Source organism: Planococcus citri, chromosome 1, assembly GCF_950023065.1.
Source record: "Planococcus citri chromosome 1, ihPlaCitr1.1, whole genome shotgun sequence".
Classification (NCBI taxonomy): domain Eukaryota; kingdom Metazoa; phylum Arthropoda; class Insecta; order Hemiptera; family Pseudococcidae; genus Planococcus; species Planococcus citri.
The window spans coordinates 1,066,528-1,093,446 of record NC_088677.1 but is presented as its reverse complement, the minus strand read 5'-3'; the positions used below and the strand labels follow the sequence as shown (position 1 = coordinate 1,093,446).

The window sequence follows — 26,919 nt, the reverse complement described above, 5'->3', positions numbered from 1 at the left end:
CCAAAATGGTTCAAAACCATCACCAATCGACTCGTGAGGTCGAAAATATGGTAAAAATCAAATTTCAGCTTTCTGGGTCAATTTGCCAAAATTTTGATTTTTTTTTTGTAAATAATTTTGGCTCTTTGAATTTTCAAAAATTCGTCAAAAATCGAAAAATTGATATTTTTAGTTTTTGAAATTTCGGTAGGTGGTGTATTATGGGATCTCCTTTCGATCCCCCTTTGTCTGGTTCAACATTTTTTGCGCCGGTTGGGATTGTCCTCTTGTTGGGGCTGCTGGAACAGGAATTGTTGTTTTTCAACAATGATTAAAATTTCTCATCATAATGCACAACTTTGGAAGCCAATTGCTCGAGATTGCTGGAACTTGGAGAAAATTTGTTTACGCTGTTTTCAAGGCAATTTAGGCTACTTTTGAAAATAGTTTCCTATAATTTCGAAAGTTCAAGGTTGAGCTTTTTTGAAAGCTCAATTTTCAAAAGCATGTCAAATTTTGAAGTTTTGATTTGAAAATTTGAAAAAAAATCCCATAAACACAGATACTTTTATATGATATTTATAACTGTGAAGTTTTCGTGATTGAAATCGCAAAATCATAAGGGGTACCGAGCCCCAAAATTTTGGCCAAAATATTAGAAAATTCCAAATATTGTGTGACATATGGTTTCAAATGTCTTTGAGAGTGCTGAGTACAAATATCAACGTATTTTGTGATTCCACCCCTCCAACGACCCCTTTTAGTACCCAAAATTTCTTGAAAATTGAAAAAATCGTGTGACATATGACCTATGAGGTTTTTAAGGACGTTGAATACGAATATTCGCTTATTTTTCTGATTTGGTTCCTCCAACGCCCCCCCCCCCATTAGGCCCCCAAATTTTGTGAAAATTGAAAAAATCGTGTGCCCTATGGTTTGTTAAATTTTTGTGAGTGCTGATTATAAATATGAGCTTAGTTTTCAATTTTGCAAAAGAAAAATGAGACATTTGGAGTGTTAGTTTTGAGAAGTACATACTCGTATTATCCAAATTATGCGCTCCTAGTTCCTATGTATCCTTATTCTGATTCCGTATGCTCTTAAGGTCTGTGCTGTACCTCTAGTCCTCTACCTACGCGTGTAACGAGATGAACTCTCGTAAAGTTTGAAGAATACTCGTATCAGTGAGTAAAACGCGTAGGATACCCGTAATGTACCCGTACATAAGTACGTTTATTTAAATGCAAAAACCAGCAAGATCGACCATATGTTGAGACCGACTCGACTGCGAAGCTGCACCAGAGTCCAGAGGGAACTGGTTTTCGCGATCTAGACTTCATTTATGTACCCTGTTTCTCCATCTCATTCTCCGCGTATGGCTTACATCGTTCGTACGACTACAACGCGACAACGTTATACTCGTACCTTTACCTTTACTTTACCTACCATGGTGGAAGAAAAAAACCAGATCTTGGAATCGCATTCGCATCTAGTCACTAGTGCGTCCATGTACCTCTAGATTACATTATGCGTGTCGTATATTATACGTAAATGTATTACTTGGACTTACTACGAGTAAGTAGGTATACATAAATCGTAAATCTGAATCCGCTCATCGTTCGCTCCTGTCGCCAGGCTTAAAATTCCGATTCCACATTTGGTTGCCCCATCCCCCGTCCGCGTCCCTGTAATAAAGAGAGGTACGTGTACGCGATAGGTGAATCGTATTTTGGGCTAACAGTGTTCGTGGGTTGTTATAAGATGAGCTCTTTGTGTTTGTACTTTGTAGCTCGTAGCAGGTGGCCAAACTGTGCACCTCGTATTGCGCGGTGCTCTTATAGGATTCAATAACACCGCGCCTTTTAGGCTGTTGTGGTTTCATCTGGTTTTTTTCAATCCTGCGTGTTGGTGGTTTTTTCACGTTTTTTCCCGCGATATTTGTGACGAACCATTGTTGTTGTTGTTTCCAGTAGCGCGATTACTTCAACGTCGCGTCCGCGTCGCGTCGTGGGTGTGAAGAGTTTTCCCACAAGCTTGACCCTACATGGTACAGAATTGGATACCGAAGGGTTACATAAGTAGAAATATTGAGCATGTGAGCATGTTTTTTTGATGTGGCATTTTTACGTTGATGTCCTATAGAGTTCGTTTGATTCCTTTCTAGGAACTTGAAAGATTATGTTTTTCCAATTAGAGATTATTTTAATTCAATTCTGGCTCCGAAGCGTGGTCAATTCTAAGAAGTTCTGTAGCCTTACTAGTTAGAAGCTTTGATGCTGAGTTATGTGCAGTGTTTAAATTCAGTTTAGTATTTTGATAGTGAAAACGAACAGGAACAGCGTGGATACTGGATGTGCTAAAAAGATGCGCGATATTCGAAGCACATAAATTATCCGTTAGCTAGATTGAATTTGATACATTGTACGACGATGTACGCGGGCATAACGCATAAAGCACGCTTGAGCTGGCGATACTAACGTTAGGTTAGGTACGTCGTAAATTTTCGCCGTCGCACGTCGCATCGTCGTCGCTTTTGCTTTGATTTAAAATGGGCTCGATGCGAAGCCGAAGCGAGAGGAACCTATTCTACGAGTACCAGTATGTAGACGTAACATGTAGCGATGAAATTTGTCTTATGTATACGACTACGTAGACGTGCCATATACGAGTACTTTAAACACAAGCAGATATTTCTACACATACGTATAGTACATATAAAACGTATATTCGTATAGTTCGCGATTTATCGAATCGATTTTCGTATTTTTTGCTTCGTTTGAAAGTTGACGTAGTGCTTGAAATATTATTCAACAGCTGAAATTCTGCTTATGTTACGTCGAATAATTCGGTCTCATCGAATAGTTGATGTTTCCTGCAGAATAGTGATGTATTATTCTAAGATTTTTTCAAGAATTTACCCAAGTATCCGAAGATCAAAATTTTGAGAGGTTACACTGTGGGGGTGGGAGGAGCAAGCTGCATTAAGAATTCAATTGGAAAAGAAAGAACTCTCTCCTTATTTTTAATGCTAGGAGAGAGTTCTTTCTTTTCCAATTATTGGACCCCTTATAGTTTTGGTTCATCCTTTACCTATTAAGAATTCAAAACAGTGGACGAACTTCAAATATAGCCCTTTCCTTTACCTCTCACCTCTTGGTTACCCACATCTCATCCACACACCTTCCAATTTTTCAATTGTGAAATAAAAAAAAATTGTCGAAATTTGGTAGATTTTTCTGACAAAAAAATGTAAAATAATGTATCACAATTTTGAAAAATTTCAAATTTTCAAAATGAAAACGAGATTTTTATAAGTATTTTTTCAACAATGATGCAAGTTTAAGTTGGCAACAGTGGAAAAAAATTAGCAGCATTTCTGGTTACAAAGCCCTGCCTTGTGCAGAAATTGTCAATAGTCTCGCTTTCTGCCAAAAATCACAAAAAATCTCGTCGTTGTCAAAATTGCCCAAAAGTCTCGTTTCTCGTTAAAAATTATCAATTCTCATTGGAAAAATTTCAACTGAACAGTTTTCAATTTTTTTGCTAAAATTACCCTACAGTATCGCTATTTTCCAGAAATTACCAAAAAATTTGGCCTTTTCAATAAAAAGTTTGCAAAAAGTTGCGCTTGCAAAGGTTTCTTTTTTTGGCAAAAATTATCCCTTTTCAACGTTTTTTTTTTTTTTTTTTTCATAAATCCACTCAATCGTCTCGTTGTTTTGTCAGAAATCGCAAAAAAGTATCAATTTGTTGCCCATCAATTCAAAAAAGACCCGCTTTTTGCTGAAACTATCAAAGTCTTGTTTTTTGGCAAAAATTCTCTCGATTTTGAAAATTAACAATAATTTTTGCTTTTCAGAAAAATGGCTGCAGGTTGTCTTTTTTTTTTAAATACCAAAAATTCTCATTTTTTCCACATATTGTTCAAAATTCTTGATTTTTTGACGAAAATTGTGAAAAAGTTTCGTTTTTTGTCGATAATTTCCTGTTTTTTGCTAAAATATTCAAAGTCTCGCTTTTTACAAAAAATTGGCCAAAATGTCTACTTTTTCAGCAAAATTGATGAAAAATTTCACTTTTTCCCCAAAGATTCCAAAAAATACACCATTTCAAAAATTGTACCAAAGTTTATCATTTTTACCAAAAGTTGCCAAAAAGCCCTTCCTTTTGCTAACATTTTCAAAGGATTGCTTTTTTTCAAAAAATGTTGAAAATTCTTGCATTTTAAGAGATGAAAATTTTTTTGCTTTTTAGAAAACTGGCTAAAAATGTAAATTGTCTAATTATGAAAAAGTTTCGTTTTTTTACCAATAATTGCCAAAAAATTGTATGTATCTACTTTTTACCAAAATTGTCAAGGTATTTTATGTTGAAGGGTTTCTTCTTGCAAGAAATTGACAAAAATTCTTACTCTCTAGCAAAATAGGTAAAAAATTTCGCTTTTCTCCAAAAATTTCAAAAATGGTCACTTTTTTCCAAAAATGTTAAAAAGTTTCACTTGTTTCAAACATTGTTCAAACTTGAAATATTTCCTGAATGTGGCTCATTGAAATTTATGTACTCCTTGATTGATTTATTCTGTTATGCTGATAACATTTCTGATTCTATGATTGAAAATCACTGATCAATTCGATGAATTTTTTTCTGGTTTGACAGAGTTAAATTTCGCTGATTCCTCGTCAGTAATTGATTTTTTGCCTATTCTGATTATTAAAATACTTGGTAAAAATCGTTCGATTCGAGGCGATAGACATGTCAGCAGTTAGTCATGTCATGTGATTACCTAAAAAGCCACAAACTTACAACGATGACGACAGAGACAGAGATGAAGGCGATGGCGATGGTGATTGCAACTCGAACCTGAAACGCAGCTCAGTTCGAAACAGTGTCAAAATAATATTGCGCTTTGGATGTGCGACGAACCGGTTTAGCAGCAGCGTGTTAATGCAATAAAAGAATGTCGTTGTCGCTTTGACAAGTCCGCGGCTAATTGCGGCTATTCTACGCGGACGGTGGACGGCGGACGCCTATATTTGTATTTATACATCATTCCTCATTCGCGTCTTAATTTGGCCGAAAATTTACCAGTATTGTTTCGTTTTCGAGTCTTCACTTGACTTGACTGCAGACAACCAGATCGCCGCGCCGCAAATGCCGCAATCGACTAATGAAACTCGTTTGTTTGTGTGTTTTAACCTTCGTAAAACACCGAGATGGTATTGTTTTCGGTGGACCTGGCGATGGACGATGGAGAATGCGATATGCAGATTACCTACCTTTTTTTCTCGCTTCGCTTTGTTTTGGCATAAATACCGAATCTGTTGACAATGCGACCAGATACGTCTTCAAGATCAAGGGTGGTCCTGGTTTTGTCATGATATGTACTTCTGGTTCTGTTCTAATAAGCTATTGTTTGTTACGTCTGCGGTGTTTTTTTTTTGTTTTTCTAATAAATTGGTAGCGAGGTTGCAAATTATGGAAGTTTTCTTGGTGTAGTGTAGTCAGAGTGGCAAATTCAGTCGAAATTACCTCTCTCGAATCATTTTCTTTGTGGTGCTTCCAACAGGTGAATATCCTGAAAAGAGAGGGCTTGAGGAAATGGAACAAGTTCGCAGAATTTTGAGTCTCGAATGTGCAAGCAGGAAAAACTGTCTTTCTTCCATTTCGCTTATGAATATTGAAACTATCAAAGAAGGGTACAGGAGATTAAATTGACCCTGAGAACTGATTTTTCATCAATTTTAATTGAAAAATCTCAGATTTTCGACCGATTTGAATTTTCAAAATTGATAATTCAACGTTGGCAGTGGAAATTAAGGTTCGAAGTGTTCCCAAGCCAGTTTCCAACGAGTTTGCAAAGAACCCCGGGCCAGGTAAGGCATTTGGCATCGCCTCTCAAAAGATCGTGCAGGTCTGGCAGTGCCAGAGAAGGAATTTTAGCAGCGTGCAAAGCGACTAAAGCGTGGTATTCGCATCGTACCCGCGGGAGAAATAATTCTAACGCATCATTACCACGACCGACAAATATCAACGCAAAGTTTTCGACTTTTTAGCCACCGCCACCATTCTTACGCCTCTTCAAATCGTCCATAAATCTCGTATTATCGTTTAATCTCGCACTATTTCGTTATCAGCGACGCTCTGCTTGCTCGAGACGCTCCAACCCGCCTACTTATACTTGTTTTTCCTGCATTGGAATTGGAAAAAGAAAAAGAGCTGGAGCGAGAAAAAAGACGCGGGTTTCAGCGTTCGCCTCACTCCGGGTACTTTGGCGAAAAACCGGCAACTGGCAAGCAGCAGCGAAAAGCTATAGTCGTAGGGAGAAGGAAAAAAACGTTCCGCATCGTTCGCTGGATATAATATTTCACTTCAACGATACTACCTACCTTTTCGGTTTTTTTTTCTCTAAACGTTTTGCGAGCAGTCGTCCGAATGTGTAATTTTACTCAGCTGTGGGCCGATTGCTGGTGCTGGATTCCCGGAGGATCATGTACGGAAGCTGGCTTAAAACACCTAATGCGTCTCGCAGAAAAACCAAATACGAGTAAATGAATAAATAAATGAACGACGACGACAAAATTCCATACAATAAGTCTCTGTTTTACTGGAAAAAGAATCGCTCCCGTGGGGGGGGGGGTTGTTTTTCGCATATTTTCACGCGCCACATCGATAAAATTTTTTATTTACGATTCGCGGCCCGAGTATAGGTAATCTCTTTCTCTCGTACATCTACGTATTATATGCATGTACTTTTTCACCCTTCTCGTTGTATCGACAGCGAATACATATTTTTCCTTTTCGATATGCGAAAACGTGCTCGAAATTCGAACGCTACTGTGCCATGCCACAGTGTGGCTGGCGCTGGCGTTGGTGAGCGGTGAGCCTTCGCTCTATTTGCGACTGCGAGTAATCCAATTTTCGGTGTTCGTAAATTTACCGACGTCGAATATCTATATCGTCTAAGGATACCAGGCCGCAGAATTTTAAAATTTATGCGATATTCCGCCACCGCTTCTTTGCTCTGCTTGTCCTTGGAGCCGCAGACGCGAATTCGTTGGTAAGATTATTTTTAGACGTGGGTACAGGTTGCCCGGAAAGTCTTTTTTGGTCAATTCAATACAGTCGAAAACGCTCGATGGGCAAAACCAAGGTTCCTTGGACCTTCAGTTCCTCTTCCCTTTCAAGTCTGTTGATTAGACCAGTATACGTGATCCAAGTGAATAGTCAGCGAATCATTTGAAATATTCAGCCTCTCTGATTCCAACGATAGACTTTTTTTTTATTATCGTGAAAGGAATTTCATGCAAATTCTTCTCGGGGAAAACTCAGCAAAAAATCACGCTTACGATTCATTTTCGACTCGCAGTCTGATGTTTTTTCACCAGATATGAATAGGGTTATAGCAATATAACTTACTCGTGTTTTTGATGCGTAACGAGGTCTAGCAGAAAGTACCCTGCCGCCATATAAGTATTTTTATATGTCGGAGACTGAGTCGTTTTCTTTTGATGTGAATATACGTACATAAACATGTATCATGTATTATTAGGATTGTACACGCGGTTTTGAACTGAAATGAGAAAATTAGGAATTAAGTATTATTGTGCTTTTTGATACCATGCCATAAGCTTGCGAACTAAATTGATCAATTTTTGCGCGTTATCTTATAGTATAGTCAGCTCAACTAAAGGTTAGATATATTTTTTAAATATATAAATACTTTGCGATTAACTGAACGGTACAAAGCACTCGAACTGATAAGGAATAAACACTTAACGTTGAAATAAGAAAGTAAATGGTATGCCGTATTGTATTGTATGATTTACAAGTTTTTCTGGGATTTTCTCTTTTGAATTTGACATAATATCTTGAAAAAGTCCTATTTTTTGCCAAAATCGAATGAAAAGTCTCGCTTTTTCTGGTTGAAGTTGCAAAAAAAGTCTTGGTTTTTTAAAATTGAAATTAGCGTTTTCTCTTGAAATTTTTTTTAAAATGCTATTTTCTTGCCAAAATTCCAAAAAATCCTCTTCTTTCGTTAAAATGTGATACTTTTCCGAAATTGCAAAAAGAAGGGTCTGTTTTTTGCAAAAATTGAAAAAAGAGCCATTTTTCTATGCCAAAATTGCAAAAGAAATTTTTTAGTCAAAAATATTATTTTCCAAAATAGAATCTTTTTTTTGCCAAAATTGCAAGAAAGCCCTCGTTTGGTAAAAATTAACGGTTGTTCTTGAAATTGCATTTAAAAAGTGTTGTTTTTTGCATTAACCGCAAAAAATCTTTTTTTAAAATCAAAATTGATTTTTTTTTCAAAGTTGCAGATGAAAAAATTGTATTTTTTTCAAAATCGTCGAAAAATAGCCTTTTTTTGCCAAAATTATTCTTATGAAAGTTTTTTCTTTGCTGAAATTGCATATAAATACGATTTGCTGCCACAATGGCAAAAAATATTCTGTTTTTGTTAAAACATCTTTCATTTCCGAAATTGTCGGCAAAAACAGGTCCTACCGTTCTGCAAAAATTGCAAAAAAGTGCTTTTTTGGTTAAAAATTGACCATTTTTCCCCAATTTTTTTTATAAGAAAAGTGATCTGCTTTTTTGCCAATATTGCGAAAGAAGTATTTTTTTCTACTAAAATCACAAAAGAATAGAGATCTACTATTTTTTCGAAATATCCACAACAGAAATGTGCTCGTCTGCCACAATTTAATTTCAATTAAGTATTAGATTTTTTTTGTTAGGATTGTCTCTCTCTCTCTTTTTTTTTTTAAAATAAATATTAAGCACATAAGGAGGCTCTAATTTTTTCCAAATTTGCGAAAGAGATCTGTTTTTCAGCAAAAACAACCAAAAATTTTTCATTTTCTCATATAGTTTCCTAACAAAAATTTTATATGTGTCAAAATTACAAAAATGTCCTTTTCCATTAAAAATTGACTGTATTTTTTTGAAATTGCTGCGAAAAAAAACCTGTTTTTTTTTTCTTCAAAATCGCAAAAAATGTCCTGTTATTTTTCATGTATGCAAAAACCCCTTTATTTGTTAAAATTGGCAGCTTATCGTGAAAATTGCATGAAAATATCCTGCTTTTCTTTCAGAATTGCAATAGAGATCCTTTTTTCTGCAAAATTTACAGCAAAAGTCCTATTTTGGCAAAATTTAAAGTCTGTTCATCTGCAGAACTTGCCTGTGTTTTATGAATTTTCGTAAAATTGGACCCTATTCTTTGCAGAAATTTCAAAAATGCTTTTTTGCCGAAATTGCAAAACAGATCCTTGACCATAGAAAAATCCTGCTTTTTCTGCTGAGGTCCCAAAAAAGTCTGCTGCTCAGTTTTTTTTGCCAAAATTGCAAAAAGCCCTGAACTAAATTTTGAAATTTACCAGTTACTTATTCTCTTCTTTTTTTTTAATTTTTAATTTTTTTCGTTTCAGTTCTCTCTGAAATTGAAAACTGTATTTTTAGACTTGAAAAATTTTTGTTTCCAATTTTCACCCAACTCCTCTCCTCCAAAAATTGAATTTTTGAAATTTCTTCCCCTAAAGTCCTGCTTTTTTCCTACTTTGCATGTTTTTCTGTTTCTTACAATAATTGGATTGTTTTGTAAAAATTAGTTGAAATCCGGCTGCAGTCCCAAATGTTTAAAATGATCCTCGGTATGTTGGTGATAATATTTTGTTTACATATTTTCATGACTGCAGATAAGCCAGCGATACCACGAGTCTAAAAATGAGTAAAATATCGTGTAATTTTTCCTGGAATGTTTCAAACTTTGTTATGGTATATTTTGAAAGTTTTGTAGAATTATCGAAGTGAAAGAAAAATAAAAATCCATATTCGAAGATTCGCAAATTGATGCAGTTCTCTGTAAACAGTCCGAAATGGAAGCAAAAAAAAATATTATCGCGTAACTTTTGCTGTGCATTCGTAGATTAATCTTTGAATTCGTCGTTTGCTCGTTAATCCTTTTGATTCTTGAAGGTGTAGGTTTTTGGTATACGAGCAAATGCCCTTTTTCTTCACGGTGCGTTGATACATTCGCAGAAATAAGTAAGCGAGGGATACTGGATACCTAGACCTACAAGACAAGAATTGTTATAATGAGGTATCCTATCCACTAGCAGTCGTTGGAAGAGATTCGCAAATTTATCCTTTTTTTCCCTACTGGTTGTAAACGAGCCTGTGTTGTTTCTCGCTCGATGCTCGGCTATTGTTTTATGATGTTTTATTAAAAAGAAAAGAAAATACGCGTGTGCGCGTTGCCTCTACTACTTCGTTTTAAAAACGTGACTTTTCGAGAGTTGCCAAGTCTTTTTTTTTTTTTTTTGCTCTTTCGAATATACAACTTATTGTTTTGCTTAATGAATGTACATTTTGTATTTAAATAGTCGTTTATGCGTACTCTTTGCAAATAGACCATTCTTGAGAGAATAGAGAAACGGTCATAATTCACTGCACTATAATGTATAATATGGTGGTTGCTTCGTGCAGCCTGCTTATTTGTTACTTACTTATGTGTACATGATTTGGAAATTTTCAATTTTTAATTTTGGCGTTTTTTTTTTGTTTTGTTTTTTTGCAGTTGGGGGAATGAACAGGCCACAAAAGTGCGCCCCGCAGATAAAGAAGGTGGCCCCTCCCTCAGTACCAGATAATTCGACGTACAGACACTCTGGAAGCAGTTTCAGCTCAGCTGGATACAGTAGTTCGGGAGAAGATAGCTGTTTTTCGGATCCCATTTCCAAAGGTATCATTTTTCATACATATTTTTCAAACAGTTCTCTTTCCTATCGTACCTTTTTCTGTATCTGTTTACTATGGTTGCTCGGTCTCTCTAGTGTCTTTACCTACATGGTGTTTCTTTTAGGTATAGGTACTATATTAGTCGCATTGTGATGTGTGTGCTACGACGATCCGCGTATGTTTATGTAATGTACTATAGCTTTCCTGTATAGTGTATGTGTACAGTTTGCTAGCCTTCTTCTCAGTTCTTCTCCATGAAGATGTTACAAGTACATACATATATGGGCCTTTATAAGGGTGTGTTTGGGAGCGTATTTTCTCAGATATTGTATACCAGGTTCATTGGTTGCGTGTGAAACTTGGATTTTTGTTGCACAGGTGCTCACAAGACGTAGTAAACCATGTTTGCTCATTTAGCGCACTTAGAAAACTGATTGCTACTCTTTAACCCTTTGGGACCCGAGAATCAGACCGATGAAAATTAAAAAATTGCATTATATGGGAAGGAGTATAACTTCGTTGGGCAGACTTTTAAAAAAATTTGAGGTTTACTCAAAATTTCATTTTGGAAATTTGAGGAAATGCTCAAAATTGGAATTTTTTAATCCCGATTTTCAAAATAAATTTTCGATGCAGGCATACGAAAATTTTCCGAAAAGTTTCTCATACCTGCATAAAAATCAGAAAATTTTCAATAATATATTACGTCTAAAATTTTTGAAACCAAGATCCAAAATTTTGAGAAAAAATGAAAAATAATTTTCTGCACAAGCTGTGACAGTTACAAATGTAGTAGTGAGGTAATTTTCAAATCAAAAAAAAAATTTTGTTCAAAAAGAAAGAGATTGAATTTAAGGATTTTTGTTTGAAAAAAAAAATATTTTGGAAATTGAGTTTCAAGGTTGTTCCATGAAAAATCTCAAAAATGAGAATGTACCTACCTCTACCTGCCTGCAGAAAGTCATCATTCGATTTTGTGAAAACTTAGCACTTCGCACAGAATCTCACACTATTTCACTCCTATGTAGAATATCTAGATTAGAGATGTACTCGTATTGTGCTCTTCTGTACCTTGCCGCTGCCCTTCTTTCCCCTCCCCCAATTACGATTAAAAAATCAGTTGTTGAAAATATCTCATTTAAAGTGTGGAATGCGAGTGCGACGCGTCCACGAGGACGTCGATGGGCGTAGGGGTTTTACGATTTTTGTGTAGGTATAAAGGTGAGCTTGATATAATGTTTCAAACTTGAAATATGACATTCGTATACGAATTAGCGCGAGCAAAAAATGCGCTTTTAATTCTACCAGGTATTTTGCTTTCACCTTCCTTATTTAGAAAAACGATAAAATAATAGAAAAATACTGCTGGGCTCGCCGTCATCGTGGCGTCTCTTGATACGAGTTGAGTTTTGAGAAGAAGATCAGATTGCTCTCGCTAAATTGAAACATTTACGTATTCTTTAGTCGATTTTTAATCAAAACCGAAGCACCCACATAATTTTTTATTAAAATTTTCGAGCGTTAAGTTTTGTTTTTCGAATCGAGTATCTGTGGCTTGAAAATGTTCGAACACATCGTATTAATTCTCGCTATGCCAACCTATATGTACTTATAGTCAAACACGTGTAAGTATTAAATGTCAATTGCTTATAAACCGGGTGGAAAATAAGCTCGCAGGTATACAAGTACTCGATTTTATCGAACTTGTTCTACTCGCGATAATGCGATGACTGATGACTCGATGAATGATGTCAACTTTGTCGAGTGGTTAGCGACGATGGTAACGCTGAAATGAGCCATAATATCGAGTATAGGTACAAGGTACCAATATATTGGTTATCAGAATCACCTGATGCGTTGGTGTGAGCTTTTCATGCAGGTAATGTGTGGTTAGTGAAGCAGAGTAAGGTACTGTAAGATTGGATAAGGTGCCCTTTAGTCCCATCGTACATATCTCTTGGTACATCTTCTTCATTGGTTTTCAGTAATGTTGAATACTGGTCGTTGTTAGAGACGAAGGTGACACGGGCACCCATATCGTCATTAGATACCTCATTACGTGTCATCGCTGAACAAATCTTGATAAAATTTCGATTGCACGTAGATTCTGTTACATTCTTGATGGTGCAACTTGAGCCAGATCTACGTGTGCAGTCGTGTCCTGTCCACCAAACCAACATAGCCTTCGTAAAGGCTGCGCATGCTATGAAAGTTTGATAATGTGACAAAGCGACCGAATAACGCGGCTATAGAATCATACGAAAATAAATTTCAGTAAAATTTGACAAAAATTACTTGAAAAAGTGTGAAAACATCGATGAAACTTCTTTTATACACACGTTGAAGCATTAAAAACACTGTAAGTAAATCAACGAAATAATGATAAAATGTCAATATTGAAGAATCACCTAATTGAAATTTGAAAGTATGTGAAATTTGCCCAAAATGCATGAAAAAGTGTTGATAAGCCTGAAAATGTAATAACATTGAAAAAAAAAAAACCAAAAACATTAAAATCACTGAACAATTAGCAAAATGCGAACCTTTTTTGGTCACTTGTTTTTTTGGATTCACGGACAATTTCCCGAATCCATTTGCCCGAACGAATTTAAACCCGAATTACCTTTTCCCGAATAAGTTTTCCCCGAATTCTGTGATCCCGAATGCCAATTCCCGAATCCATTTCCCCGAATTTTTGGTTCCCAAATCGTATATACCCGAATTTCTGGTTTCCGAATCTTTTATACCCGAATTTTTGCTTCCCGAATGTTTTTTACCCAAATTTTATGGTTTACCCGAACAAATTTCCAAATCATTACTTCGAGATGGCACTCGTTGACGGAGGGGGAGCACCCCCACCACCAATGTTGGGTGAAACTTTCAAAAGAAAATCTGGGCCATGTGATGTATCGAATTGTATGTTTTCGGCGACGCTGAACACGAATATGACGTCCGATTTTTGATTGGATCCTATCCACGGCCCCCGGCACCTCCCCAAAGAGGGTAAAAATTCAAAAAAGTGTTTTGTTCGTGTGACACATGAAATAGTATGTTTTCGATGTCGCTGAACACGAATATGGCCTTAGTTTTTCCAACTGACCTCACCCATGGTCCCCAGCACCTCCCCGAAGGGGTAAAAGTGAAAAAAATGGTTTGATTCGTGTGACATTGACATATGGAATAGTATGTTTAAGTGGCATCGTAAGAAATTACAACGATTACGTTGACCAAAACGAAGAAATTGTATTTCTGCGAACGTTAAGTTACAATGTCCGTGAGTAAATTATGAAAAATTAAAAGTTTTTAGGTATAAAAATTAAAAATGATTAGAAGTTTAATAAAAACTGAAAATTCATTAAAAGTTTGATAAAAACTTGAAAATTTATTAAAAGTTTTATAAAAAATTACAAATTTATTAAAAGTTATAAAAAAAATCGAAAATTTATTAAAACTTTTATAAAAAATAAAAAATTTTTAAGATCTATTCGGGAATCAATTCATTCAGGGAAAAAAAATTCGGGATATAAGTATTCGGGAAATTTGTTATTCAGGTAAATTTTGATTCGGGATTTTTCCATTCGGGGAAAAAAATTCGGGGGAATGGCCGGGAACCGTTTTTTTGAGGCACACGTGCTAAAGTCTTGAAAGTTGTAGGTTCGAAAATTTTTTGCACACCCTCTCTACTCCAAACATCCAATAAGAATTCATGTTGGCCTTATCTAATTGACAAGCCCTCTGATTGTTCCAAAATTGCCAAACAGAAGTCTTGTTTTTAGCCAAACTTGCTTATAAATTTCTGTTCATTTTTTTATTTTTTTGGTCACATTTGCCAAAGTTAAAGAGGTGTAAATTTTTGGGAAAAAAAGTCAAAAAGCGTCAATTTTTGGGAAAATATTAGATATTTTGAAAAATGTTCATTTTTGGCTTAACTTTCAAAAAGTGTACATTTTTTGTAAAATTGTCAAAAAGTGTTTATTTTGTGTAAAAAATAGTTAAAAACTGCCCATTTTTGGCACAATTAAAAAATGCCCATTTTTGGTAAAATTGTCAAAAAGTGTGTATTTTTTGTAAAAATAGTTTATTTTTGGCACAATTTTCAAAAAATCCCCCTTTTTTGTAAAATTGTCAAAAAGTTTCTATTTTTTTGTACAAAAAAATCAAAGCTGTCCGTTTTTAACATAATTAAAAAATGTCCATTTTTGGTAAAATTGTCAAAAAGTGCCTATTTTTTTGTACAAAAAAGTCAAAAGCTGTCCATTTTTAGCACAATTAAAAAATGTCCAATTTTGGTAAAATTGTCAAAAAGTGCCATTTTTTTGTACAAAAAAGTCAAAAACTGCCATTTTTTGTACAAAAAAGTCAAAAACTGCCCACTTATGGCATAATTTTTAAAAAATGTACATTTTTTGTAAAATTGTCAAAAAATTTTCATTTTTTTGTACAAAAAAGTCAAAAGCTGTCCATTTTTAACACAATTAAAAAATGTCGCATTTTTTGTAAAATTGTCAAAAAGTGCCATTTTTTGTAAAATTGTCAAAAAGTGTCTATTTTGTGTAAAAAATAGTCAAAAACTGTCCATTTTTGGCACAATTTTCAAAAAATTTTCATATTTTGTAAAATTATCAAAAAGTGTATATTTTTTTGTTTAAAAAAAAATTCAAAAACTGTGCATTTTGGCACACTTTTTGAAAAATGTCTATTTTTGGCCCAATTTTCAAAAAAATGTCCATTTTTGGCACAATTTTCAAAAAGTGTCCATTCTTGGTAAAATTGTCAAAAAGTGTCTATTTTTTGTGAAAATAGTCAAAAACTGTCCTTTTTTGGTATCATTATCAAAAACTGACATTTTTTGCCAGAACTATCAAAAAGTCTTGTTCTCGCACGATTGCAATAAAAAACCCTGTTTTTGCTAAAATTGTCGAAAAATTCATTTTTTGGTCATAATTGTGTCCGAGCCTGTCAAAGTCAATTTTTGGAGTTTATTTGACGAAAAGTTGTAATGTTTTTTTCATCAAAATTCTCAGGAAGTAGTTATTTTTTGTAGAGTAGATAATAAAATGGTCATAATTTTTCCTAAAATTACCTAGGACCACTTGTACGACTCTCGGTCAAGAAGTTGAACTCAGTTTAACTCGTCAAAAACAACGAGTTGAACTTGGTTCAGAATTTGAACGAGAGTCGTACAAGTGGCCCCTAGATTTGTGCCTTATTTGCCAAAACGTCAAAAAAGCATTGGGTTTTTCCTTGCCGGCTTAAAAAGTCCTTCTTTTGCTTCAAAGTTTGCCAAACAAACGTTCTGTTTTCTGAAAAAAGTTGCTTAAAAACTTCTTTTTTTGTCAAATTTTATTTTTTTCCGAATTCTTTTATTTGTTTCAGTTTTTATGGCAATTTTTCGATAATTTTGAAATTGTTTTTTGGAACTTTGTGCGATGACCCCACAAAATAGCCTTGGCAAAAAGTAATGAAAATTTAGTGATTTTTCTGATTTAATACCGATCTTGTAATTTTGACAGCTGCGCTTGAATTATAAAATTTTTGAAAAATCTACAAAAGTCGAAACATCCCTCCCCTTACTACATATTTTGTGTGCGGATACTTGATATCCGAAAAGTCTGAAAAATTGAAAAAATTGATCTAAAAAACCGGGAAAAGTCTGGGAAATGGTTTTTCAAAAATATTGGATATCTTTATAACGCCTTGCTCTGCCTACGTACAAATACATTTACACATGTGTACCTAATTACCTGGTTCATAACCATATAAATACGTCGAATCAATTTAGTATTTCCCGTTTTCGGCGAATTTATGTGATGCGAGTGTGCTTAAGTGTAGGTATAAATAGTGACGTTTATTCTTGGAAAAATTCTACCTAATGGTTGGAATATTTTTCTAATAACACTAGAGTTTGAGAAGGAGGGAAACCTTCAAATGACGCCTCTCGTACTGAAGTGGTCAGGATTACCATTTACCTGTAACAAACAGTGCACTATTTATGGTCGATAGTTATGTTTATTATGATGTAGCTCTGCTCTAGCTAAACCTATAAACGTATGTTAGCTCGCGCTTATATAGGTAGGTTTACAATTTTACGTGAAAGACGACAAGAAATCGAGCATAACGCGATCTCGATCTCGATCTCGATGACCGTTAGATCGGCCATCGGCCATCGGCCATCGACCAAAGCTAGTGCGCTAGCGGTAAGTGGATGGCCGATGGATGGCGTTTAGTGCGTTTCGCGTCTTGCGTCTTGCCTCTCTTGTGGCCTGCAGCCTGCAGCCTGCAATAGGTAATAGGTTAGAGCCAGAGCGCGTTGGCCGGCCAACATACTGTGTCATATGTAGCCTATTCCTGTACATCTATGTATTTGTATTGTTGTTGAACGAAAAACCGAATAGAAAATAGAAATAGTACGATGCGATGCGATGCGATGCCGGTGTGTTTTAACGTGCGCTACGCTACGTCAGAAACCAGTTTCTAGCCTTGTCTGACCTTCAGTATGGTCGTTCCTGTGCCTTCCAGCTTCCAGGCCGGCACCCAAGGTTGCGTATTTTCCTATTCTTTTCTTCGCCTATACCTATAAGCCGCGCAGATCACCACACTCTCGACTCGAGCTCTGCCAGTGCCAGCTACCTGCCTACTTTGTCTACGATTGTCTTGAACGGTGAACGCACATGTGCTTCGGTAGTACGACTTACGAGTACATCTACATACGTAAATGCATCTCGATGACGTTTTCTTACACATATACGAGTACAGCATTGGCCAACCAGTATACGAAGAGCCAAGATCGAGCAAGTCCTCTGCCACGACGGTCGATGGTCGATGGTGGGTGAAAGCGTTCACTTATGGCGCTAAGAAATGAGCTCGAATAGTCGTACGTCGTCGCATTCTTCCATATGGCAGCTTTGGTCACCAAAATCCACACTTCTAGGTGACCAAAACGACCCGCGTTTGCGTCAAAATTTCCTTCGAACTGGAAAGATTCGATTAGTTTCAATTTTAAACCATTTTCGACTTTAGTTATTCGTCAATCTGTGATTAATCGCGCTAAAAGCACGTGTAGGTGTGTTCCATTGTCGCCTTCATCGACACAACTGTTCGACTGATGCATTTTTACTTGATTTTGTTCCCCTCGAGACCCAAGATATACGAAGGCGAAAGATGCCCAATTGCATCGCATCTAAATAGCTAACATAAGGGCTATCTGTTTCTGCTTTTTCCTATGTTGGAAATTTAAACGCTCGTTCGTATTCGCTTCCACCCACCGCCCACCACCAATGAAGCGATATTTATACGCGAGCTAAAAATTTCGGCCGGGTAGTTTAATTTATTTAAATGTCGTCGCATTTTACGTTCTATCGGATTCGCTGTCGTTATCGCTATCGCTGTTTGTACGATTATAAATTGAAACTTGCCAGATACTCTCAAATATTGATAATCCGCGCGCGGTTTTATTTTTAAGGTTATCGCTTTGGCTAATGGTAGCCCATGTATTTGCAGTTGTACATAGATTCATTTTCGTGTAGAGCAGATTTTTGGTTGCGTAGGTTTGGCAGCGCAGCGCAGCTTCGGCTCTATGGTTTGCCATTGCCATTATAAGCTGTATACGTATAGTTCGTTATGTAGCATTGATGAAAATGAAACAGTCGAGATTCGCTTTGCCCTTTTGTTATTCAACAAGCTAATATAGTGTGTCTCGAAAGTATTGCATCAAATCGGGAACAAATCAATGATGGAAGGAAAGGTTTCTCTCGAAAAATACTGACTGGTGGTCTGATTTTACCGATCTCGGAAGTGAAAAGCCCTAAAAAGGTGTCTTTATTCCATTCTAAAAAGTATCAAGAAATCCGCTGAAAATGACTTGAGAGGAAGGGGATGTCTCGGTGATTTCAGTAACTGGAGATTTTTTCGATGAAATCTGCCCTCTTGGGTCCTGTTTGAATTCATAGATTTTTCAATTGCGAATACTTTTTGAACTTGTTTCTGAAAAAGTGAAAACTGGTTCCTAGAAAGGAGGAGGAGGAGGAGGAGGAGAAGGCGGGGGGGGGGGGTTGAAAAAAAGAAACCGCTGAACTGCGTATATCTAGGACACCTTTTGAATATACAAATTTTGTTTGACAGGTCAGCCGAAATCGCAGATTTTGCGTTTCAACATAGGGCTTGCATGAAATTTTTCAAACTTTACAAAGGTAGATCGAAAGATCATGCAAAAATTTTTCACCTGTCAAAATTTCAAGTGCTAAAGTGCGTTTTTCGATTTTTGGTGAATTTTTGAAAATCGAATTTAGGCCAAAAAGGAGAGAAAAAATCAAAATTTTACCAAATTGACCAAGAAAGCTGAAATTTGGGATATACCTACTTTCGACATGCCAAATCGATTGGAAACGGTTTCAACCCGTCTTGAGCAGTTCTGGAGCCTCCATCAGATTTTTGAAACTCGAAATTCCCACGAAATTCCATCAAATTGGAGTTGTATAGCTAAGATTTATTCTAAAAACTAATTTCAATACGCTACGAAGTACTGCAGGTAAATTTCAAGTCGTTTTGGAGTCTCCAGCAACTTTTTGAAAATTACTGGAGCCTCCAGCAGATTTTTGAAACTTTGAATTTTGAAAGAAATTTCATCAAATGGAGATGGAAAGCTGAAATTTACTCTACACTCCAATTTTAACATCCTCTGAAGACGACTTCAGGTGGGTTCAAGTCATTTTAGAGCCTCCAGCGACTTTTTTAAAAATTACTAGAGCCTCCAGTAGATTTTTGAAACTTGAAATTTCCCCAAAATTTCATCAAACTGAGATGGGGATGAGTCAAAATTCATTCTGAAAACTATTTTCAATACGCTGCGAAGTTGACTGCTGGTGGATTTCAAGTCGTTTTGGAGCCTCCAGCGACTTTTTGAAAGGTTGTATGGCGTTTTTTCGGAAAATTGAAATTTCCTACAAGTAGCTGGAAGCTTCAAAACCATTTGAAGCCGCCATATAGTCTGCGAAGTAAATTTCAGCTTGCCAACTCAATTTGATAAACGGAAATTTCAAGTTTCAGAAATCTACTGGAGGCTTCAGTTATTTTCAAAAAAGTAGCTGGAGGCTCTAAAATGACTTGAACCCGCCTGAAGTCGTCTTCAGAAGGTGTTAAAATTGGAGTGTAGAGTAAATTTCAGCTTTTCATCGCCATTTGATGAAATTTTTAGAAAATTTAAAGTTTCAAAAATCTGCTGGAGGTTTCAGGAATTTTCAAAAAGTCGCTGTAGGCTCCAAAACGACTTGAAATTCACTGAAATTAGTTTTTAGAATAACTTTCAGATTTACAACTCCAATTTGATGGGATTTTGTGGGAATTTCGAGTTTCAAAAATCTGCTAGAGGCTCCAGAACTGCTCAAGACGGGTTGAAACCGTTTCTAATCGATTTGGCATGTCGAAAATATGGTGTATCCCAAATTTCAGCTTTCTTGGTCAATTTGGTAAAATTTTGATTTTCCTCCTCATTTTTGGCCTAAATTTGATTTTCAAAAATTCACCAAAAATCGAAAAACGCACTTTAGCACTTGAAATTTTGACAGGTTAAGGATTTTTTTCATGATCTTTCAATCTACCTTTGTAAGGTTTGAAAAATGTCGTGCAAGTCCCATGTTGAAACGCAAAATCTGCGATTTCGGCTGACCTGTCAATCAAAATGGCCGCAATTTTGTAAGTAAAGCCAACTTTTTTTTGGGCAAGTTTGCTTTAAAATGTTCCTTAGGATGTCCCCTTCAAGAAAACAGTTGTCCCGGAGGATCGGCGGGGGGGGGGGGGGTGGTGGTGGTGCAATTACTCCTATTGTCATGTGCCGGACTATTACTAAAAAGTTTCGCTTTTTTTAAACCAAAAATTACTGAAAAGCAGTGCTTTTTGCTATTATTGTCGAATTCTCATTATCTGCCCAAAATATGAGAAGTGTCGTCTCTTGTCTGTATTGCCAAAAAGTTTCTTCGTTTTTCAAAAACTGTCCCAATGAGTGATTTTTTTGCCAGAAATTGCTAAAAGGCCCTTTGCTAGAAATATCAAAAATTTTCTCTTTAATTGCTCTCGATTTTTTTGATTTTAATTTTAAAACGAAAAGTTCTGGCTTTGTGGTTATATTTTTTGTGCATTAAAATGTTTTGCCCACGTTTGCCATTTTTTGGGCTACTTTTCCAAGTTTTTTTGGTTGGTAAATCTAGGTACGAGTTTTGATTTCCGATTCAACAATTTGTTTTGATCTTCTTCTTCAAAGTTGAGTATTCGCTTATTTTTTCGTGACTACATTAAATGAATACCTACTTATGGAATTGACTTTATGAGAGACTTTTGAGACACACAGTAGGTTCTCGTAGGTGCAGTACCTCGATGGTATGGTTATTTAGATACTTACTTTTTACTTTCTTTTTTTTTTAAATGTGTATTTCTTTGTATTGCTGGGGTCTATGTCGTCGTCGTCATCCGCAGCGTCGTTGTTATTGTTATTTTTGTTATTATTTCGTACACGTATCACGAGCAACCATTACTACGACTAGTACACTCTACCTATGTATCTAGTAGTATATGTATGAATAGAAAAACATCGATAATGGTAGAGGTAATAATACCTGTGTTTTATTATGATTCGGTTATAGATGGCCTGGATGGTGGCGAGTGCTACGGTATGCCGGGAAGATCTCCTAATAGTCAATTCAATTATCCGGCGTTTACGTTTCCCGGAAACGGTGTTCCTGCTGGACAGGTGAGTTTTTTAAAAGATTTTCTTAAACGAGCTGTCCGCTCGATTGAGTATCGAGTGTTGTTTTTTTTCTTCTTCAATGTTTTATTTGTTTTTCGATCGCAGTATACTCAAATTCACGCTGCCAAAAATGCCGTTTACTACCATCACCAATTATCGCTACAGGAAGATCAAGGAATCGATATGACGCAGGTAAAACCACGAACCGCGTTTACCGTTTAGCTCTACGAGTAACTTGCGATGATTTTGCTGATTCACGATGACGCTGACGCTGATCATGAGATGCGTAGCGTGGATTGGGGAATAGCATAATACCTACCAATGTACCTTCGAGTAACTAGAAGAGTGATGAGCTAAGCTAACGCGTGCGTATGCAATGTTATTACAGAGCCCTGGCCGTGATAGTCCTGGTTCGTCTGGATCCGGTTCCGGTTCACGGCATTCTACGGCAAGTGTAGATAGCGGACGAGCGTCCGGATGTCATCTGACGACGCCGCATTGCAGATCTTCGATGTCTACCTCTTCGGTAGGCTCCGTCGATCATAATATTCCAGCCAAAGTTGAGCGATTGCTGCAGAGTGGAGTTCCTGTAAGTGTTATTTTTTGTATATTCGACTGTTATGGATCTTAGCACCCCCCGCCCCCCCCCCTTACTCGACTCTTTCGCAATTCCACCGCCACGTGGCTTGAATTAAAATGAATCCTGGTGTGGTGCATTCAAAAGTCAAGCTTTCAAAAACTTTTTGTTTTCGATTTTTGTTTGTTTTAATAATGCAATTTTAACGTACGCGTTAAAGCGGTTTTATGTGCAGCAAGAGCTACGTGAATCATTTATTAACAATGAGAAGTCATGAGAAGTCTCATTTATACGGTTATGCTACTCGTATGCCGGCGAGTAATGACTTTTGTTGAATACCGAGCGGTGGAGGAGGCGGCGGTGGTGGTGTCGACGACGGCGAATTTAGCCGCGAGTCGTATTCATTGAGCGAATGAGCGAATGAGCCAAAGATAAGGAGTATTTTGTTTGGCGAAATGCGAGTTATTGTTTGAAAGAGATGTCTAGCTGCGTCGCTCGTCGCTCGCATCGCATTGTGGGTCGCACGAAGCGCACGACCAATTCGATGCTCGGGCTCTCGGTCGTCGTCGTCGTTGTGTCGTTGCAAAGAATCGTAAAACTTTACGTATTAATTAACCCACGAAGAGCAGTTAAAACAAGCATCGCGCTCGTATTCCTCACTCGAATACGTATTATTAATCAATTAAAGCGCTTTAAGTGGTATGTGAGATTGTGTGAGGTGAAATAACGCTATTCTTGAAAATCTCGCTTCTCGCGAGTCGTTTTTAAACTGTGTGCCTCACTATCTCTGCCTATACTTACTGCCTAGGTATGTAAGTTGAAAAAATTCTTTCCAAAAATAACAATATACGATGAGAACTTTTAATGTGCATTGTTAGGGCCTGAGATTAATTAAACGTATCGTATGTGTAATTTATGTAGTTATTTATACGGACGAATAATTTGGTTGTTTTGTTTGTGAAAGATGATGATGATAGGTATAAACTATAGTACGAGTATGACCAATAATGGGCAAAATTTGATAAAAGAATCGATTCATTCGTCGGTATACTATACGAGTATTTTGCAACAAATCACGTGTCGCGACGCGACCCTGAAAATATCGAAGAATAATATGGTAATTTGAGACTGTAATTTTATCACATCGTTCATGAATTACGATGAAATAGACCGCGATAAATGTGTACCAACTTGTAAAAAAAGGTGCGATAGCGTCCGCGCCGGTCCTATTAAGATGACTACGTGGATACGGATGCTATTAATTTTCTCTGTTCTGGCATTGCGATGAATGAACGGAGACGATACGTATGCGTTATTTAATTGAAAAATATCGCAGTTTCTTGGTACTTACGTGACTACGTGTCGCAGATCCTCCTCAGTCGTTGCCGGTATACTCGTATTTTGCTCTATTTTGAGCCATGATGAAGTAAATGGGAAAAGAGTGGATGGATGTGTTTACGGTGGCTGGTAAATTTTTACCTCGATGTGTGCCTCCTGTTATGTTCAGCTATGAGAACTTTCGAATATTGAATTACCTCCTCATTAGGTAAACCGCCAAAAATGATAATGTTTCGTTTTAAAATATGACAAAATATGCAGAAAATCTGAATAGAACTTCGTTAAAAAATTTTCAAGTATCGTAAAAATACTTTCAAACAACAAACGTCCGCCGTTTCGCAAGAAATTGAAAAAGAAATCACTTTTTTTGTCAATGATTCCCAAAAAATCTTGCTTTTCGCTAGAACTGTCATTCGTCTTGCTCTTTGGAAAAATCATCGAAAATTCTCGCTTTTTCAAAAATTGGCCAATATTTTTTTCTTTTTGAAAAAGAGCTAAAGATTGTCGTTTTTTTTTTGCAGAAAATTGCAAAAAAAATTGTCAAAGTCGTGATTTTTGCAAAAAATTGATAAATTAAATTCTCAATTTCTAGCAAAATTGGTGAAGAATTTCGCTTTTTTTTCCAAAAATTCCAAAAGTTTTACTTTTTAAAAAATTGTTTGAAAGTTTACCTACATTTTATGCCAGAAATATCCAAAAAGCCCTTCCTTTGGTTAAAATTTTCAAAGTTTTGCTTTTTCTAAAAATAATTACGAAAAAGTAATAAGTTTTTGCCATTAACTGCCAAAAAGTCCTACCTTTTTGCTAAAATTTTCAAAGGCTTGCTTTTTGCAAAAAATTGACAAAAACTCGCTTTTTAACAAAATTTGTCGAAAAATATTTTTTTTTTTTTCAGAAAAATTCCAACAGGCTCATTTTTTATCAAAAGTTAGGTACTCAAAAGTCTTGTTTTGTTTGTCCAAAATAGCCAAAAAGCACTTATTTTTGCTAAAATTGTCAAAAACTATCCATTTTTTAAAAATAAAAAATTTTGTTTTTCCGCAAAATTATGAAAGTGTTGCTTTTTTGCAAAAAATTTCAAAAATCTCACTTTTTTGCTGAAACTTTCAAAAATTTTAAATAAAAATGTTGTTTGCCAATAATTTTACCTTTCAAATGGGTTTGCTTCTTGCTGAAATTGTCAGTCTTGTTTTTAACCAAAATGTTCGCTCTTTAATTGAAATTTCTGAAAAATTCTCGCTTTTTTCCCTGGAAATTCCCAAAAAGTAACATTTTAAACTAAAATTATTGTCAGTTTTGCTTTTTGCAAAAATTATCGCTTTTTCAAAAATTGACCAAAAATCTTACTTTTTTCAAAAAATTCTCCAAAGTTTCGCTTTTTGTCAAAAATGTGTGTTTTTACCTAAAATTGCGAAAATTCTCACTTCGTTGTTGTTTTTTTTTTTTTTTTTTTTTTGGGGGGGATACCTAAATTGCCAAAAATTTTGCTCTTTTTTTACCGAAGTTGCGAAATAATTCTATTTTTAAAAATTTAAACCGGAACATTCCAACTTGAGTTTTGTCACTTTTTTGGTTACTTTTTCATTTTTTTTCTGTTGCTAAAATTAATTTTTTGGGGGGGGGGGGCTGTGTACGAGCCTTGAAATACCCAACTTGAAATTAGTTACCAAAAACGGATGAAATTTCATGAAAATCCACGAAAATTCCACATTATTAGGTAGGTATCCATAAAAAAAAATAATAAAATGAAAAATTTCATGAAAAAATGATGCAATTTTAGCGAAATTTAGAAAAAATTGGTAAAAACTGCACGAAGTATTGTTAAATTGAAACATATGTCAATAATGACATCAGACCACTTGAAAATCATTAAAATCATTCTAAAATTATCAAAAACATATAAAATCTTGAGAAAAATTGCATAAAACATTTTGAAAATGACAATAAAATACTCGAATAGCGGTAAAGTTGAACTAAAAATTATGAAAAAGTGATGCAATTCCTGCAAAGTTTGGTAAAAAGTGAAAAACTGCATAAAATATCGTGAAAACGCTTGGAAAAAAATTTTCAAAATCGCACAAAAATGATGAAAACTAATTTATTTATTTTATTTATTTCATTTAATGAGCCATATGAAATTTTTCCAAATTTCATCATTTTTAATCCATTGACACATTCCATACCCCCTGAGAAATTCTGGCCAAAATCACGCAGATTTAGATAATTTTTCTAAGAAAATTTCCCTCCCCTGCTCCCTTCGCAACGAGGAAACCCTGGCAACGAATCCGTTCTTTGAAGTTCGCTTTCAATACGTGCATTTTTTGGTTTTTGGCACGAGAAGTCAGTATGATGTCTAAATTTTCAACGTTTTCAGGACTCGTGATCCCTATTTCAAAACTTAGTTGGAAATTTTCCAAAATGAAAGAATTTAATTTCTGAGTAGAAGCCATCCCAAACCCCATCCTCCCTGGATCCTAGATTCATGAAATTTCCCTTTCGTGACGTTTGAAAAAAATGTACCCTTCCCCCTTTTACTTTACGAAAAAATTGGTCTAAAATTCTGAGAAAAGTTATTAAAAATTAATTGAGGAATCGTTTAGGATAGTTTAAATTTTGATTACTGAAATTTTAGAACATACTATTTCCAAAAACGCGACCTCTGTGAAATTGAATCCAAATACCAACCTCGACTTGTTCTTTTGTTCGGTTCGATAATTTCCTGATCGACAGATTTATCATTATTGAGCAATGTATCTTTGCGATACTCTTGTCCCCCCGCCGCGCCGCACCACCTCCCATTATCTCTTTCGTCTTCTTAACGTATGTGTTTGTTTACTACTACGACCCGACGTCGAGAATGGCTTGGGCGTCAGCGTCACAATCATCTGTGGCTGTGGACGTGTGGAGCACCCCGTATCTTTGTATTTGTTTTATTTTTCTCTCTCTTTAGGTATGTCATGTAGTAGGGAGTAGGGCAACATGTGAAATGCTAATCACTCGGGTCAGATCGGGTTAATTAACGTGCGCTATCGTTCGCGATACGTATGGCAGTAAAAACTATGCGATGCGAGTCGCGAAATAGCTCACACGTGGGCGCGGGTCGAGTACGACCCCATACCCCATGTGTAAGAATTTCACTGCTATTGTCAAACTATCGAGAGACGAATACAACATATCTACAGCAACGAACACAACGGAATAACGTATATTTGGTCAGGTATGATATGTACAATGAGTACAAGTACAAAGTGGAAAATCCCACAAGCTTATCTCGTACCTATAGAATAGCTACGAGTACGTAGACGATACAATAACGGATCACATCGACTATCTAACACGCCACCTCGATGTGACACAAATTAACAATTTAATACATTATAAAATATCACCATAAAATATTCCATTAAAACACAATAATACGCAAATTGAATAATATAACATAACAAATAAATATTTCACAACATGATTTAAAACAACGAAGTATAAAACGATAAATAAAGCTCAATGCAAATAGGCTAGACACTAGAAGGAACGACCCCCATTGAAC

At 35.9% G+C, this 26,919-nt stretch overlaps 1 protein-coding gene across 6 annotated transcripts in view; it reads left to right on the top strand.

Annotated features, from left to right (window-relative positions):
• The window catches only part of ckn (CRK like proto-oncogene, adaptor protein), a 153,253-nt gene that overhangs the window by 105,093 nt on the left and 21,241 nt on the right, over nucleotides 1-26,919 (top strand). For all 6 annotated transcript variants that reach the window (XM_065362007.1, XM_065361988.1, XM_065361980.1 and 3 more), the window contains exons 2-5: nucleotides 10,559-10,723; nucleotides 21,354-21,460; nucleotides 21,563-21,649; nucleotides 21,846-22,046. In XM_065362007.1, the coding sequence (XP_065218079.1) occupies nucleotides 10,567-10,723; nucleotides 21,354-21,460; nucleotides 21,563-21,649; nucleotides 21,846-22,046 (552 nt within the window). In that variant the 5' untranslated portion in view covers nucleotides 10,559-10,566. The remainder of the gene's footprint in view (nucleotides 1-10,558; nucleotides 10,724-21,353; nucleotides 21,461-21,562; nucleotides 21,650-21,845; nucleotides 22,047-26,919) is intronic.